Below are 13,488 nucleotides of genomic sequence, written 5' to 3'. Positions count from 1 at the left end.
GTGCCATTTTCAAAATGTGCCTTACAACCTATGAAACTTAGGAGAATTACTATCGTAAGTATTGTGTGTGGAGGTGGGTGAAAGGCACACAGCTTTTTGAAGGTGTCTGCAGAAACCCTTATAACTTCTACTCTGCTTCATCTGTTGCCATAAAGCATTCAAATTGAATCCTGGTTTGCAAAGCCATAAAGACAAAGCCTAGACCAAAGCATTTTTCCACTGCAAGTCAGAAGCTCTTTGACAGCTGTTGCCCCACTAGCACCGCATAAAGATCTATCACTCCATAGCTTTCCAGTGAGGACTGGATATATCTGATGGGTTTGTTTTTTCAAGGATTAGCATTAGAGATTTAGCTGGGAACTGACCTAATGTCATTAGCAATACACCCATTAAACAAGACTTAGCTACATAAACCATCTGTTCATTCAGAAGAGTTTAGAATTAAATTGCATGGATAAGATAAGCTGCTCTTGCCATTATATTGCAGAAAAAAACAGCCCTACTGTGAAGCAAGGACACAGGTATCAGTAAAGATAAAAAAGGGCCTTGAAATATTTTAACCCTCTTTTCCTCCAGTGATTGCTTTGGTCTAATTTTTTTCTGGTAACCCACAGATATACAGCCCAGACATTCATGGTCATGACAATGTTAACCATACCTTCTTGTCACTGATATATTTTGATATAATTTCATCCCTTGGAGACCCAGGGAATTATGTTTTTGACTTCCAAAAACCTGGACGAGTATTATTTCATATCCTTTTTAATACTTGAAGTTGAAAAAAAGCTAAAGAACACATTTGGTCTAAGAGCTATCACACTTTACTCAGAAAGTGTGGCCAGGGCCATCATGTTTTTAATGAATTCCAGGTGAAAGTCAAACAAACAGAAATGGCCAAAAAGACAGTGATCAACCCAATCACCAAGCTCTGCAAAGGGAACAACTTACTTGTACTCATATTTCAAATGGGTTTAAACACATCTGTCAGTACGGATGGAAACAGATATGAAGCACCTAAATTAGGAAAACTGACATTTTACTGATACCCCAGAAGATTCATTGTGAGGATAATGAAGAGGCATGGAGCAACTGAACAACATGAAGCACTATTTTCCAGGACACACGAGGTGGGTCACCTGTAATTTTTTCATATATTAAGCCTAGGGTTCAAAGCCACAGTCCAAAAGGAAAATAACTCTTCTTTCTGCCTCCTCTTTGACTCAGCTTATATGGTAGAATGACAGGGTGCTGACAACATGACATTCACTCTTTATATCTCTGCTCAGATTTCTGCAAAGGAAAGCTGACATGTTACGCCCTAGCTTGGCCAGTACCTCCTACCTACCCAGTCAAAATACCAGTGGAAACTGCTCTTATTCATCTTCAGAGATCGACATGAAATCCCAATGAGATAACTATGTCTCCAGAACGAAGATCTTGGCAATGGTTATATGGAGCAGTGATAGGAAAATTCATCTGCCTAGAGATATTTACGGCACCCAGGACTGTATCGTAAAATCTCCCAGAAACCATGGAAATTAAGACAGTTCACTCTAATTAAAAGCATTCTCTCTAACAAGTACTTACCAACACATGTGTGAGGCTGTGTGTGTATCTCTGCAAAAGCAGAGCTATTGTGCGTGTGTATACATGAGAAGAAAATCGGCTAACAAAATTTCCCTCAAACCCTGGGGAAGGGATGAAAGAACAAAAATGTGACAGATGTTAGTCATGTTATTTGATGCATTACTGGGAGGCATTTGAATACTATGATTTGAACGGACTATAAAAAGTTCTACAGAAGCAGAATTAAAGAATTCAGACAATCTAGGACTAGTTTATAGACAAACCCCCTAATTTCAAGTTGGCTTAAACACTCTTGCAGTATGATAAAAATACATACTGTTATTTTTGATTTAAATCTTTAAACTGGCAAAAGCTGAAGTTGATAAGCTGATATTAGTTAGTTGTATATATTCTATAATCAAAGTGCTTTCAGAAGTCCTGCACCACTTTATGAATCCTGAAACTTATAAGTTTAAGAACAAGAGAGAGCTCATGTGGAAATTTGATGCTGAAATGCATTTTTTTGTTATTCAATATTCTTCTTGTTAAAGAAATTGCAAAATACAATCATGAAGGTGAAAAAAAATATTTATCATTTAAGTAACTATCTCCCCAAAACACCAAATAACTGTTCATAACTCATAAAACACCAAAGACAGTAGTAAAAATTTAGATCCTCACCATTTTTTGACAAGGCAAAGTTCATGGAATCATGGATTCATAGAATAGTTTGGGTCAGAAGGGACCTTTAATGATCTCCAAGTCCAACCCCCCTGACATAAGCAGGGACATCTTTCACAGGTCAGGTTGCTCAAAGTTCATGTCTTCCATCATTTTAAATGAAAAAAAATCCTACTTTTTGATTTTTTTTTTTAGTGGTAAAAAGAAAGACATTTAGAAAACCCTCTTATCACAACTAGCTACAAATATTTCATAATCTGAAGGTGATACTTCCAGACTACTCAACAGATATTAATATGTACATAGTTAAAAAAAAAAAAAAAAGCAAACATACTGGTTTATTAAAACAGGCAAAATTAGTATGAAATATGATAGCAAATAATTTAACCCACTGCCAAATATTGTGTTATTTAGTAAATTTGGTGGTGGCTCAGTTATTTCTCTATCTATGTAAAATAAAAAATAGAGACCTGTTTTACACATAGGAGTGCTAAAAATATTTATTCTTACTTAGCCCTTTGCTTGGCAAACTTTGTAAGTGATGTACGATGTTCCCAGTGGAAGTGAGCCCATGGTCAGCTCATGATGAGGATAGCAATGAGGTGTGTGTTGGCTTCCACATATGATGAATTGCTCTTGGGATGCAAAAGGTTCCCATACTATGACAACAAGGACTAGCTGAGTAAAAACAACCTCAGAGGAACATTTTACAAGTCCGAATTTAGCCCATGTGCTGCTGTATTACACTGTTTAGCAATACTCTGCACAGTAGATTTTTATGGCCAGATATTGGTTAAATTCCAGCCAAGCATTAAGAAGCCTAAAAGCTGTTAATGCACAGTGCACTCTCAGCACAGGGAAGCACCATGATTTGTAAAACCCAGTTAAGAGACAAGGCCGCACGTTTTACAATTTCTGCAGAAATTACACAGAACAAAGCAATAACACTGACAATTCAGCTGCCTTACACTGAGCGCTGTTGATCAACAAAATCATCACTTAAAGTACTTCCTACTCCACACTTTAAAGGACACTTCCAAGTTATCTACAGATGCAGGCTGAGCTTTCTGCTTTTGGACCCTTTAAACTACAAATAACCACCTATGGACAAAGAGATGCCTACTATAACTTTAAAAAAGAGGACACATTTTGGTGGTCTCATATGGTTGCTACGGCCAAAGCTACTGAGGATGAGCCCTAACGCTTTATGCTAAAGCTGAATGGTCTGATAGACTGCAATGGCTGAATTTGAAATACCGAATTCCTACTTTTCATAAGTCTGCCACTGACACACATAAAGTAGGATGAAAAACAACGTGAGCTGTTTGTTAGCCTTATAGATTGCACATACTCCGTGTATCAGCAGGTCCTGGCAAAATGTGAGACAATGTCCATGCACACAGTCTAACCAGCAGCACACGTGAACATACAGGTTGGACCTGGGAGCGGACAGAAAGGGGAATGCCTGCAGAAAAGACCACAGCATCATAGTAAATCCATCTGGAAGGGAGTTAAAGGAGTCTACTAGTATTTACCTCTGCCATAACTCCAGATCAGCTACACCTAAACTATTCTTGACAGGTACTTGCGTAAAACCTTAATGGGCGAAAACTCCCGAGCTTCCCCAAGCAATGTACTCCAGGGTCTAGGGACCCATGCAATAACAAAGTTCTTTCTAATGAGTTAGCCAAATCACCCTTTCAAAATTTGCTTCTTTTCCAGTCACCAGTGGAGAAAGTATTATCTTCTTCCTTACCACAGCCTTTGAAATCTTTCCATGTTTGAGAACTACCATGTTTCTCCTTGCTCTTCTTTTCTCTGTCATAAATAAACCAAATTATTTCCTGTCTTCTGTGTCTCTGATCACTCTTGTATCTCCTCCCTACTATAATTGCCTGACATTTCTCCCAAGCGTGGTACCCGAAAGAGACCACAGAGAATGAGTAAGACACGATACTATAACTAAATTATTACCAGAGCCAAGTTGAATGCAGATCTTAGAGATCATATCCTCATTTATACATCCCAGGGCAAGAAGTGTATTTTTTGCAACAATGTGATGTTACTCATTTACTTCAGTGTGTGCTCTGCGGTACTGCTGGAACCTTTCCTACAGAACCGTTGTTTTGCCACGTATTTCCTACATTGTATTGACGCACATGATTAGAGCTCTTGTCCCTGCCAAGCAACATTCTTGTTACTTCCCATCTTTTCTCCAGCACCTTAAGAATATTTTAAGTTCTGATAGTGTCCTCCACAATGCTTACAATTCCCAATACCATCTACGCATTCCAAATAATTAATGAAAATATTGTGTAGTACCAGGGCAAGGACAGACAGCATTTTCTATACCCTTCTAGTTAAACAGTCAGTAATGACCAAAATATCTGCTTCTCCAAAGTAAAAAGTTTGAGTAAAAGTTAGTACTTCTAGAGTTAGCCTCCTATTTTTGAGTGAGATGGCACGGAGAAACAGAGATGCCTAGGAAGTAGAAATTATATAAAGCAACAATTTTCATGAGCAAACAAGTGCTTTTCAAATCTTAGGGAGATTTTAAAAGCTTAAATAAGATTTTATTATCAATGTGATCATTTATTAATATCTTCAGTTTAAACATTCTTTCCATCTTAAAGTTTTAAGTGGGGAATCCATCTAGGTTAAAGAAAATTAAATGTGTTTGAAAGCAAAATATCTTAAAAGACTCCAAGATACTATGTGTTCATGAATGCTGAGAATTGTCATAGAATTCAGTAAACCCTTATATTTATGCACCACAGAAGAAATATACAATTCAGAGAAGGAAAACATGTGAGATACAACATTGGAAAAAATGCAAAAATTACCCTGTGAAAGTCAGTGGTGGTGTAGTGTTGTTCATCTTCTGTGTGACCCTTGCACATCTCATATTCAGTGTATTACAAGTATGTCTAATGCCCAGAAACCTGGCCACTGAACTCATACAATGTGAACAGCAAAGTTGTTCAAAAATACGATCACTCTTTCATGTACTTACTAGTCATTTCAGTTCAAAATTTGTATATTCGATACATGAATACTGACACACACTCTAAGAACTGTGCATGACAATATTGTACCAATGTGGTGTTGCTTTTACTATCCAATAAAACTGAAATACAGGCAGCTAATGCGACTTCAGGGATCCTGGGACCTTAGTAAGAAGGTTGAGAAGTCATCACTCATGTCATTATACAGTTAGTCTGCAGATTTAAGAGCCCACTATTTATTTTTTCAGCTTCCTTCTAGTTACATTCTTCAACTGGACTCAAAATATATTAAGAAATGTGGTTCTTCAAACTTTGGCTTCACAGCATTATAAGAGTGACCAATGCTTACCTTATAGCTGAGTTTTTAATAGCTTTGAGAAAACACCTCTCATGTAAAGAATGTGTGACTCTATCCTTCAGACTGAGAAAAGCATGAAGAACAGCAAAAAAAAGTAAAAAAGAAACTTACCATTAAACAAGTTACTAGAATGACAAAGATGCTGAGAAATATGACAACCGCATAAAATCCTTCTTTGCTCCAGATTTTGTCTGCTTCATGCTGGCCTTGCAAAACATTTTTCTTTTTAAGCAATAAAACAGAAAGAGGAAGAGAAAAAAAGTTACACAGTAGCGTGCGCAGATTAAATAGCTCTCGTCAGGCATTAATCACCCTCCTCAGCTTTGTCACAGTTCACATTCCACAGTATATGGCACTCACTTTGAACGCTGCTCTTTGCATACCCACCTCGGCGACGCGCCCCGCCTGCACTGTGTCTGTCCGTGTCCGTGCGTGCGACCCAGAGGTCCTAACGCTACGCGAGACGATCTAAGACCTTCTCTGTGGCTGCTGAGATAATCCTCCACCAGGAGTCATGGACTGGTTGAAGGTAAGCAAACAAGACCCTGCGGTCTTTCTTTCTTGGAAACTACCTGGCTCATCAGGTAAAAGGGCAGCGCTCCCGCGTGGGCTGCGGCCACCGCTCGCCCTGCCTCTTTCTCCCCGCCGCTTATCTCCGGCCCCGGCACCCACACGCCAGCCGCGGGACTGTTTACACTTGACACAGGAGCGAAGAGCAGGTGACTTGCCGGTTTGCCTTCGTGAGCCGGCAAGCCCTGACACTGCCGCCTTTAGAGTACACGCACACATACATGTGCATATGTAAAAAATTCTGATTATGCTGAAAGTAATCTCATTATCCGTCTATCTATAATTCTGATTATGCTTAAAGTAATCTCATTATATTCAGGTTCCTGCTGATAGTACATTTCTTAAACAGCTGTGCACACTAAAATTTCCAGAACTCCTGGGGAACTCCTGGGGATTATGAAATAATTGTAAAAGCAGTTATTTTTGGCTTTATTGCAGTGTGGAGAGTTGGTTGGGCTATTAAATTACCAGAATTTCACTATGTTTCCAAATAGAGATTTGGTAGTAGAAACAGGGTACATGTACCCTCAGTCTAACTGCAATATATTATTTGAAATAAAGTATGTCGTCTTGTGTTTCCGCGACCGCAGTTCAGTAGACGTTGCTCTGCCAATTTCCAGCTACTTGCTTTTCTCTTCTTAATTGTGCATTTTCAGTACGGTTCTCAGACTGAGTAAAAACGGCTTTCTTAAATTCTGGTTTCCACTGTAAATGTTCAAGGTCTTGGTGTTTCCCTTTTGCTGAAATTCCCTAATGGATTTAATTAAACTTCTCGTTTAACTAGTGAGTTGTGTTCCCATCTCAAGGTGGCCTTTTTTCCTTTCTGGTGACATTGTGTAAGAGGACTGGGAGTTTTCCACAGAGGAAAGAGTTCCTCCGTCTAAAGGTGAGTGGCTACTCACTGGACCTGTGTAACTGCAGGGACCCTCTAGCACTTGACATGGGTACTTCATGCTCCAAAGTCTGCTTAGCCACCAATTAGCCTGCTCTTTTGAACAATTAATACATCAAGCAAACTCCTCGTGTCCATCAGCCTCCCAAACACAGAAAATCCCAATGAAGTTGAATTCATGTGGAAAGGCTTGCTGAGGAGGAGGACATCATGGCCTGGGGAAGAGAGGACAAGCTGGCAAAAACTTGCTGCGTGCTGGATCCCACGAGAGTTTTCATGGTCCTCCTTTCAGCACAGGTTTGTGCCCTGCTTGCTTTGAAAAGGGCTGGGACAATGCAGATTAAAGTCAATGCAGATGCAAGACAACTCACAGATCATACCATCATGCCACAAAACATGAACATTTAGAGAAGTATTTGGTAGCATGGTTAATTTACAGAGACTTGCTTGCTAAAAAAAGTGCATGTGTATAACCAGGAGTTGACTGCTTTAGAACGGAAAGCATACTAAAGAAGAATTTTCTTTGGAAGCCATAGCCCTAGGGACCAGAATGGAAATCCTTTACCCCCTTCTGCTAAACTACAGAAACAAACCTTGTAAAATCAGTGTATTTGTGTGTGCGTGTGCATAATCATGCAGTGTTTCATGATCTGGGCTTAAAAGTATTGCAGGTATTGACAGTTTAACAAGGTTTGTAAGCGTCAGTCTTGTGTTTAGTGAGCAACTTAAAAACCAGGGCTTTCAAAGATAAGCTGGAAATCTTGCCAAATATTTCTGCAAAAATTGTTCCTAGACATATTCAAACAGCATTGCCACTTTAAGGGGGTGCAGCTCTCCATGCAATCTGCTACCTCAGCACAGCAAGGTTATTCTGCTGTGCTCACAGCACAGGACTCGGGCCCCAGCACTGGCTCAGAGCCTGAAACTGCAGCTGCTCCGCACTTGGGACGGCTCCTGTTGAGCTCCATGGGAATCCCACAGCGACCGCAGCAGCTATAAACTATAAACTATAAACTAAGTGTTTGACCCTGGGTAGGTTACCTGATGGCTTTCCGGTGTTTCAGATCTCTCAGGAGGAAATCTAGATAAAACGCAGGAGTTGATGGAGAATTGGCCATGCTGACCTTTTGTAAGGGAGTAAATGGGGTGTTTTTGTACCTCTTCACTGGAAGAACAAATATACTAAGAAGTAAATGAAGAGCTAGTAGGACTTTTTGACTCAATGGGTGAGAGACTTTAATTAACTGTAATTCATTAGTGTCACAAAACTTTTAAAATATTTTATAATAGACTTCGTATACATAACCGAGCCTAAGAGAATTAATCTCTATGATGTCCGTCTAAAGGTATGTGTGTTCAGGATACATTTTTCCCTGATTTGTCTTTCTAAAAATAAAGTTCAAAGAATATTAACGAATGCTGCAAAAAGGGTTAATAAAAAGTATGCCCCAACTTTAACAGGTCTCACACACCATTTTGAAACACAGAAGTAGTACCTTCACCTAATCAAGGGAACCTCCCCCCCGGATCTAAGTGAGCAGTATGCGGGACAGCAGAATTATTGCTTGAGCTGCTCCCTAGTGACAGATGAGGCTGTGACCTGCAGTACCTGACTCATTTCACGCCCACAATAAGGAATTGCTTTCTGAAACGTCAGTGCTGCTCATTCAGAACTTTGTTCCTCGGTCTGGGAGAACTGATAAGAGGGACGGCAATTGCCACGCTCACTACAAATTGTTGACGCCCAGGAAACATAAGCTGACAGGATGGTCAAATGCTGTGGAAAAAGCAAAAAAGAGAGGACTTCTGTCTGTGACGGCAGGCAATGAGCCTCCCACACGGAGATGTGCTGTGTCTCCACTGACTGATGTTACTCCCCATTTCTCTCACTTTGTTGGGAGCCTCTTCCTGCCTGAGAATCCAGTAAGACTTTCGGATAGTTTTTGAGGAGTGGGAATGTGCAACTGCCATCAGAGGGCAGGAAGATAAACTCAAGCTGAGCTGCCAAAAGCTGTAGCTGATAAAGGCAGGGAGAATACCAGAGCAGGTGGGCTGGCAAGGGAGTTCCAGTAGCTCAGCCACCATCAGGTCCCAGAGCAAACCTGGCTACGGGGAGGAAGGCTTGTCATCACGTACATCATCAAGAGCATCATCCCCCAGGGTCTGACTCCATTCCCTAAGGAGGAACATGGTTTAGAGGTGGACCAGGCAGTTAGGTTAACAGGTTGGGCTTGATGATCTCAGAGGTCCTTTCCAACCTTAACAATTCTATGATTCTATGAGTCTCCACAATCGAGTGAGTCATTCAGGAAGAATTAGCCAGGTTAATTTAAACAGTTTAAATTCCACATAATTCAAGGCAGGGAAGAATCAACGTATTCTAAACAATCCCATGCTAGCGCTAACTTTACTGAAGAGCGCCTGCACAGGTATCTGCTTTGCTCTGAACTGGAAAAAATGTGTTTAGAAAAACGATTTTTTAATAAACTTTTTTTTTTAAAAAAAGACATTAAAAATCTTCTCTGGCCTTTCTTGTCTTATTGTGGAAACCTAGTGGATTATTTCTACAAACAAATAAAATGAGCAGTCAGCTTTTGATAATAACAAGAGAGACATCAACCTGAAGTAGTCACTGTAAAATCTGTGACCGAAAGATCCTGCCAAGGTACTGTGAGCTGCCAGGAAAGGTAAGTCTTCACTGGAAAATATGTGCATTTGCACATTGGGTCAGTTAACCCCAGTTAGTTCCTTGGGCTGAAACACTAATGAAAGTACGGCAAGCTGTAGTTCTGAGCTCAGAGGAAAGCTTATAGGGAGCTGGGAATCGAACTTAAGATCAAAAAGGGTTCATTGAAGTTCACACTGCGTTGCTTTGCTTTTTCTGCTATTTTAACTGTGTTAGCTAAGGCAGGTTAGGAAAGTCTGCCAAGAAATCACTTCCAGCCCCAATGAAAACATGCAGGAACATGAGTGACCTCTCAGACTCCCCAGACACTGGAGAAAACATCTCCCATGACAAAGCCTCCCCAAAGACTCTACCTTACACGCGTGTGCGATAGTGTTGTGATTTCATGACAAAGCTGGCAGGCCTGCAGGGCTCCTGTCCCTGCTGCGGCGCTCTGCTTGCACCCATGCAGGTGTAACGCTACGTCTGCCTTGCGTGATCACAGGAGCATGTCCTTGTGCTCTGCTTTGTTCCCAGGCGCCTCTGTCTGTCTAGGCTGTTGTAATTTCTAAGCTATTGGTTTTGATCCCTTGTCCTTACAATGACTTATGGTTTCTGTATGCTTTAAGTGCATGATTGGTTCCTTTGATTTCTTCTCTAAGAAGTTAATATCACACACTTCAAAGGCAACCAACAGAAGCCTTGTGCAAGGAGGCTGTAATGGTACATTTTGGAATTGCATAATTTTGGCATGAACTCTGGAAAATTCTCCTTTAGTGCCAAATCTCCCAGCTGGAAGTTACCTTATCTCTCAAAAGACACTAACCCTTATTTTACCTACTGTTACTTCAGTTATTCTTGTCATTCAAAACCACTTCAAGTTCTCTTCTACTCTACTAAGCTCTGAAATCCAATAGTATTTTCTATTTTCCCTGAGCACAATTTAAAGACATGAGGAAGTCAGGATTCCCACACCATAGTAACATGGACTGCCTGAGTCATTGCATTTAGTCCCACCAACAAGCAACAATTTGGTAATTTGTTCTGGGGAAGTCTGCTCCTGGCCCTGCTACACACTATGGAGCAGAACACAAACTGAAATCCCACTTCAGACACAAACTTTAGACCACAATAAAAGAGCAAATGCTACAACTACAATAGGCCATTGAAAGAGAAAGGACATATGGAAGGTATTGCCATTTCCCTGGATCCCTGAAAGGGCAATGACTCCATCAAATTAAATTTTCACATTCCCACAGGTACACAATCCATTCTACACCAGGCAGCAAAGGACTCCAGTGGTTCCTACAGCAAAGGCATATAGGGAACCTGCTCTTTCAGCTACTGCAGAATAAGAAACTAGGATATGAATTTTGAGACAGGCAATTTAATTGAAAGTATATCAATCAGTGATTAATGCATCAGCAGATGTGAACTGGCAAATGATTACCTACATCCACCAGGAGTTTTGCTGTTTATGGTATCGCGTGGGCTGAGACTTTAAGCAGAGAGCTTCAGTTTTCCACTTGGGTTTTCCTACATAATCTTGGTAAAGTTTCTTAGGACGGGGTAACCTCCCCCACCATTAACCTTCTACAGCTGGGGGTCTAGTTTAAGCTAAACCCTGTTAGAAAGAGTTAATCAAGCAATCTCAGGAGAGGTATCTCAGAGATGGGATGAACTGCCTGCTAGAGGTAATTCTGTCTTTCTGTTTACTGTAGAGAGAGCCGACAGACTTTCAAGCTAATACTGAAATAGGCAGCTAAAAAAGGAGACGAATTCCAGCCCTAACACCTCTGTGTCAGCCACCCACCTAGAAAGATGAGGATAATGCTTCCTTTCTGCACGGATACACTGTGAGTGCGCATACAATACTGGTTGTGAAGAATTCAGATTTTTTCGTGGAAGAGTGTACAATTTATGAGCTCATGAACTAATTAGGATTGATAGTTCAGGAATAAACACACAAAATGGGTAAAATAATGTGTCAAAGCTATGAAAAGCTTTGTATAACTATATCTTCCTTTAAAGGTTTGCCCGTTTTGATTTTCTTTGCTGTTATTTTGTTTGGCATGATTTGTTCCTAGAGCAAGTTGAGAGAAGAGTAAATAACTGGTTAGTAGTTGAGCAAGTAAAGATTATATGTTGTTGTCTTTGAGCTGCTGTTTTCTGTGAAGTCTTACACATGTAAACAATTTATTGAGATCCAAAAGGAATACCTATTAGTGTAAAGCTGCATGATTTTTTCAGGATCAGGGCCTTAGCTATATAATTTGCTAGCAACTGAAATATTAAAATAATCTCTTGTTTCTCCAGCAGTATATAGAAGGAGTCAGAGTCTGCACAACTTTCATTCTAATAATCCTTTTCTAAGTCATTCCATCTGGTTGTCTACATTTTTTTTTTTTCAGAGACAAAATTCAAATATCTGAGCACTCCAGATTATTGAAATGTATCTAAGATAGATGAGATCTTGAGTTCAGCACTGTGTTTTTTTCCAGCACCTCTTCATAGCTTGATGCCATTTCTCCATTCATCTATTATTCATATATGTTCTTGTCCCATGTCTACCTGAAGTGTTATTTGTAACTGAAGTACTTGGAAGAGATAATTGCATCTATCAATCACAACCGTGAGTCTCATATGCTTCTGTAACAAAGAAAATTCTGACCTAAAGGAAGCTTAGCCCAGGTCACTGATGGGCGATACAAAGACCTGATTTGACATTTGGACAGCACTGCTTGGCTTCATTTTGTATTAGAACAGATACAACCTGAGAATCTGCTCATTTTCTTAGTGGCAGGCTGCTGTAGTAGAGCATGTAAAATTGTATTAAACTGGCTTCATTTTTATATTTCATTTTTTGTACCAAAGACACCTTCCAGATTCTTAAACAGAGTTAGGATACTTAAAATGAGCAAAAGCATTTCTAATCAGTAGAAATACAGGTGAACGTAACAGCCAGTACTAACTCAGCAATGGCTCAAACATAGGTTTGGATGTAAAAAAAACCCAGGAACTCTTTACCAATAGGTGGAAACACAGCTCATCAGAACCTTTCCTTTTTTTCCACTTCTTTGGCCATAGACATCTCCTCTGTCAAAATGGCAGCTTCCATCGAAAATAGTGATTCTTGATAACATGTTTGAAGTTATTTGGACCTCACACTGAATTCTGAGGGTCTTTATATGTAGGTAAGGGCTTCTAGGACACTAAATAAAATGCAATGTCATGTGACTATGTCCATGGGCTCAGTGATTTCCTTTCCTAATGAAAAAAAACCAAAAAGCCTTTGCTTTTTTTCATTTGCTGTGCATAGCTCAAGTGGTCAGTCCAGAATTAGATGTCCATCTCACTGGTAATGTCTGGGACACTGTGGAGATGGCAATGCAGTCTCTGCTTTAAAATAGATTTCCTCCCCTCCCCCCCCCCAAAATGGATATAGTCATACAAATAATAGCTACAATTTTTATATTTGCCCTCCTTTTGGAGCAGGTAAACAAAATAAATCTCTCACTTCTCCTGAGAATAGAAAGAAGCATGGGTACAACATACAAACTCAGTTTTTCCAAATCACGTCAGACACAAGTTACTCAGGCAGTAATGCTCACACCTGACATGCATTTCATTTATCTCTCTATGGAAATTGTTATAGCTGCTGACCCACATTAATAGACCAAAAGTCCTTGGGCCTTCTTCCTTTAAGGCAATTGATGCATGCTTAGGATCTAAACTCTGATTTCAATGGTAG

At 40.0% G+C, this 13,488-nt stretch overlaps 1 protein-coding gene across 1 annotated transcript in view; it reads right to left on the bottom strand.

Moving 5' to 3' along the window:
- The window catches only part of PTPRR (protein tyrosine phosphatase receptor type R), a 153,410-nt gene that overhangs the window by 59,703 nt on the left and 80,219 nt on the right, over positions 1-13,488 (bottom strand). The window contains exon 5 of the mRNA XM_082308958.1: positions 5,722-5,832. Within this exon, the coding sequence (XP_082165084.1) occupies positions 5,722-5,832 (111 nt within the window). The remainder of the gene's footprint in view (positions 1-5,721; positions 5,833-13,488) is intronic.

The sequence above is a fragment of the Platalea leucorodia genome (genome assembly GCF_965183815.1).
Source record: "Platalea leucorodia genome assembly, chromosome: 4".
NCBI lineage: Eukaryota > Metazoa > Chordata > Aves > Pelecaniformes > Threskiornithidae > Platalea > Platalea leucorodia.
The sequence above is the reverse complement of the archived record's forward strand: the minus strand, read 5'-3'. Positions and strand labels throughout refer to the sequence as shown.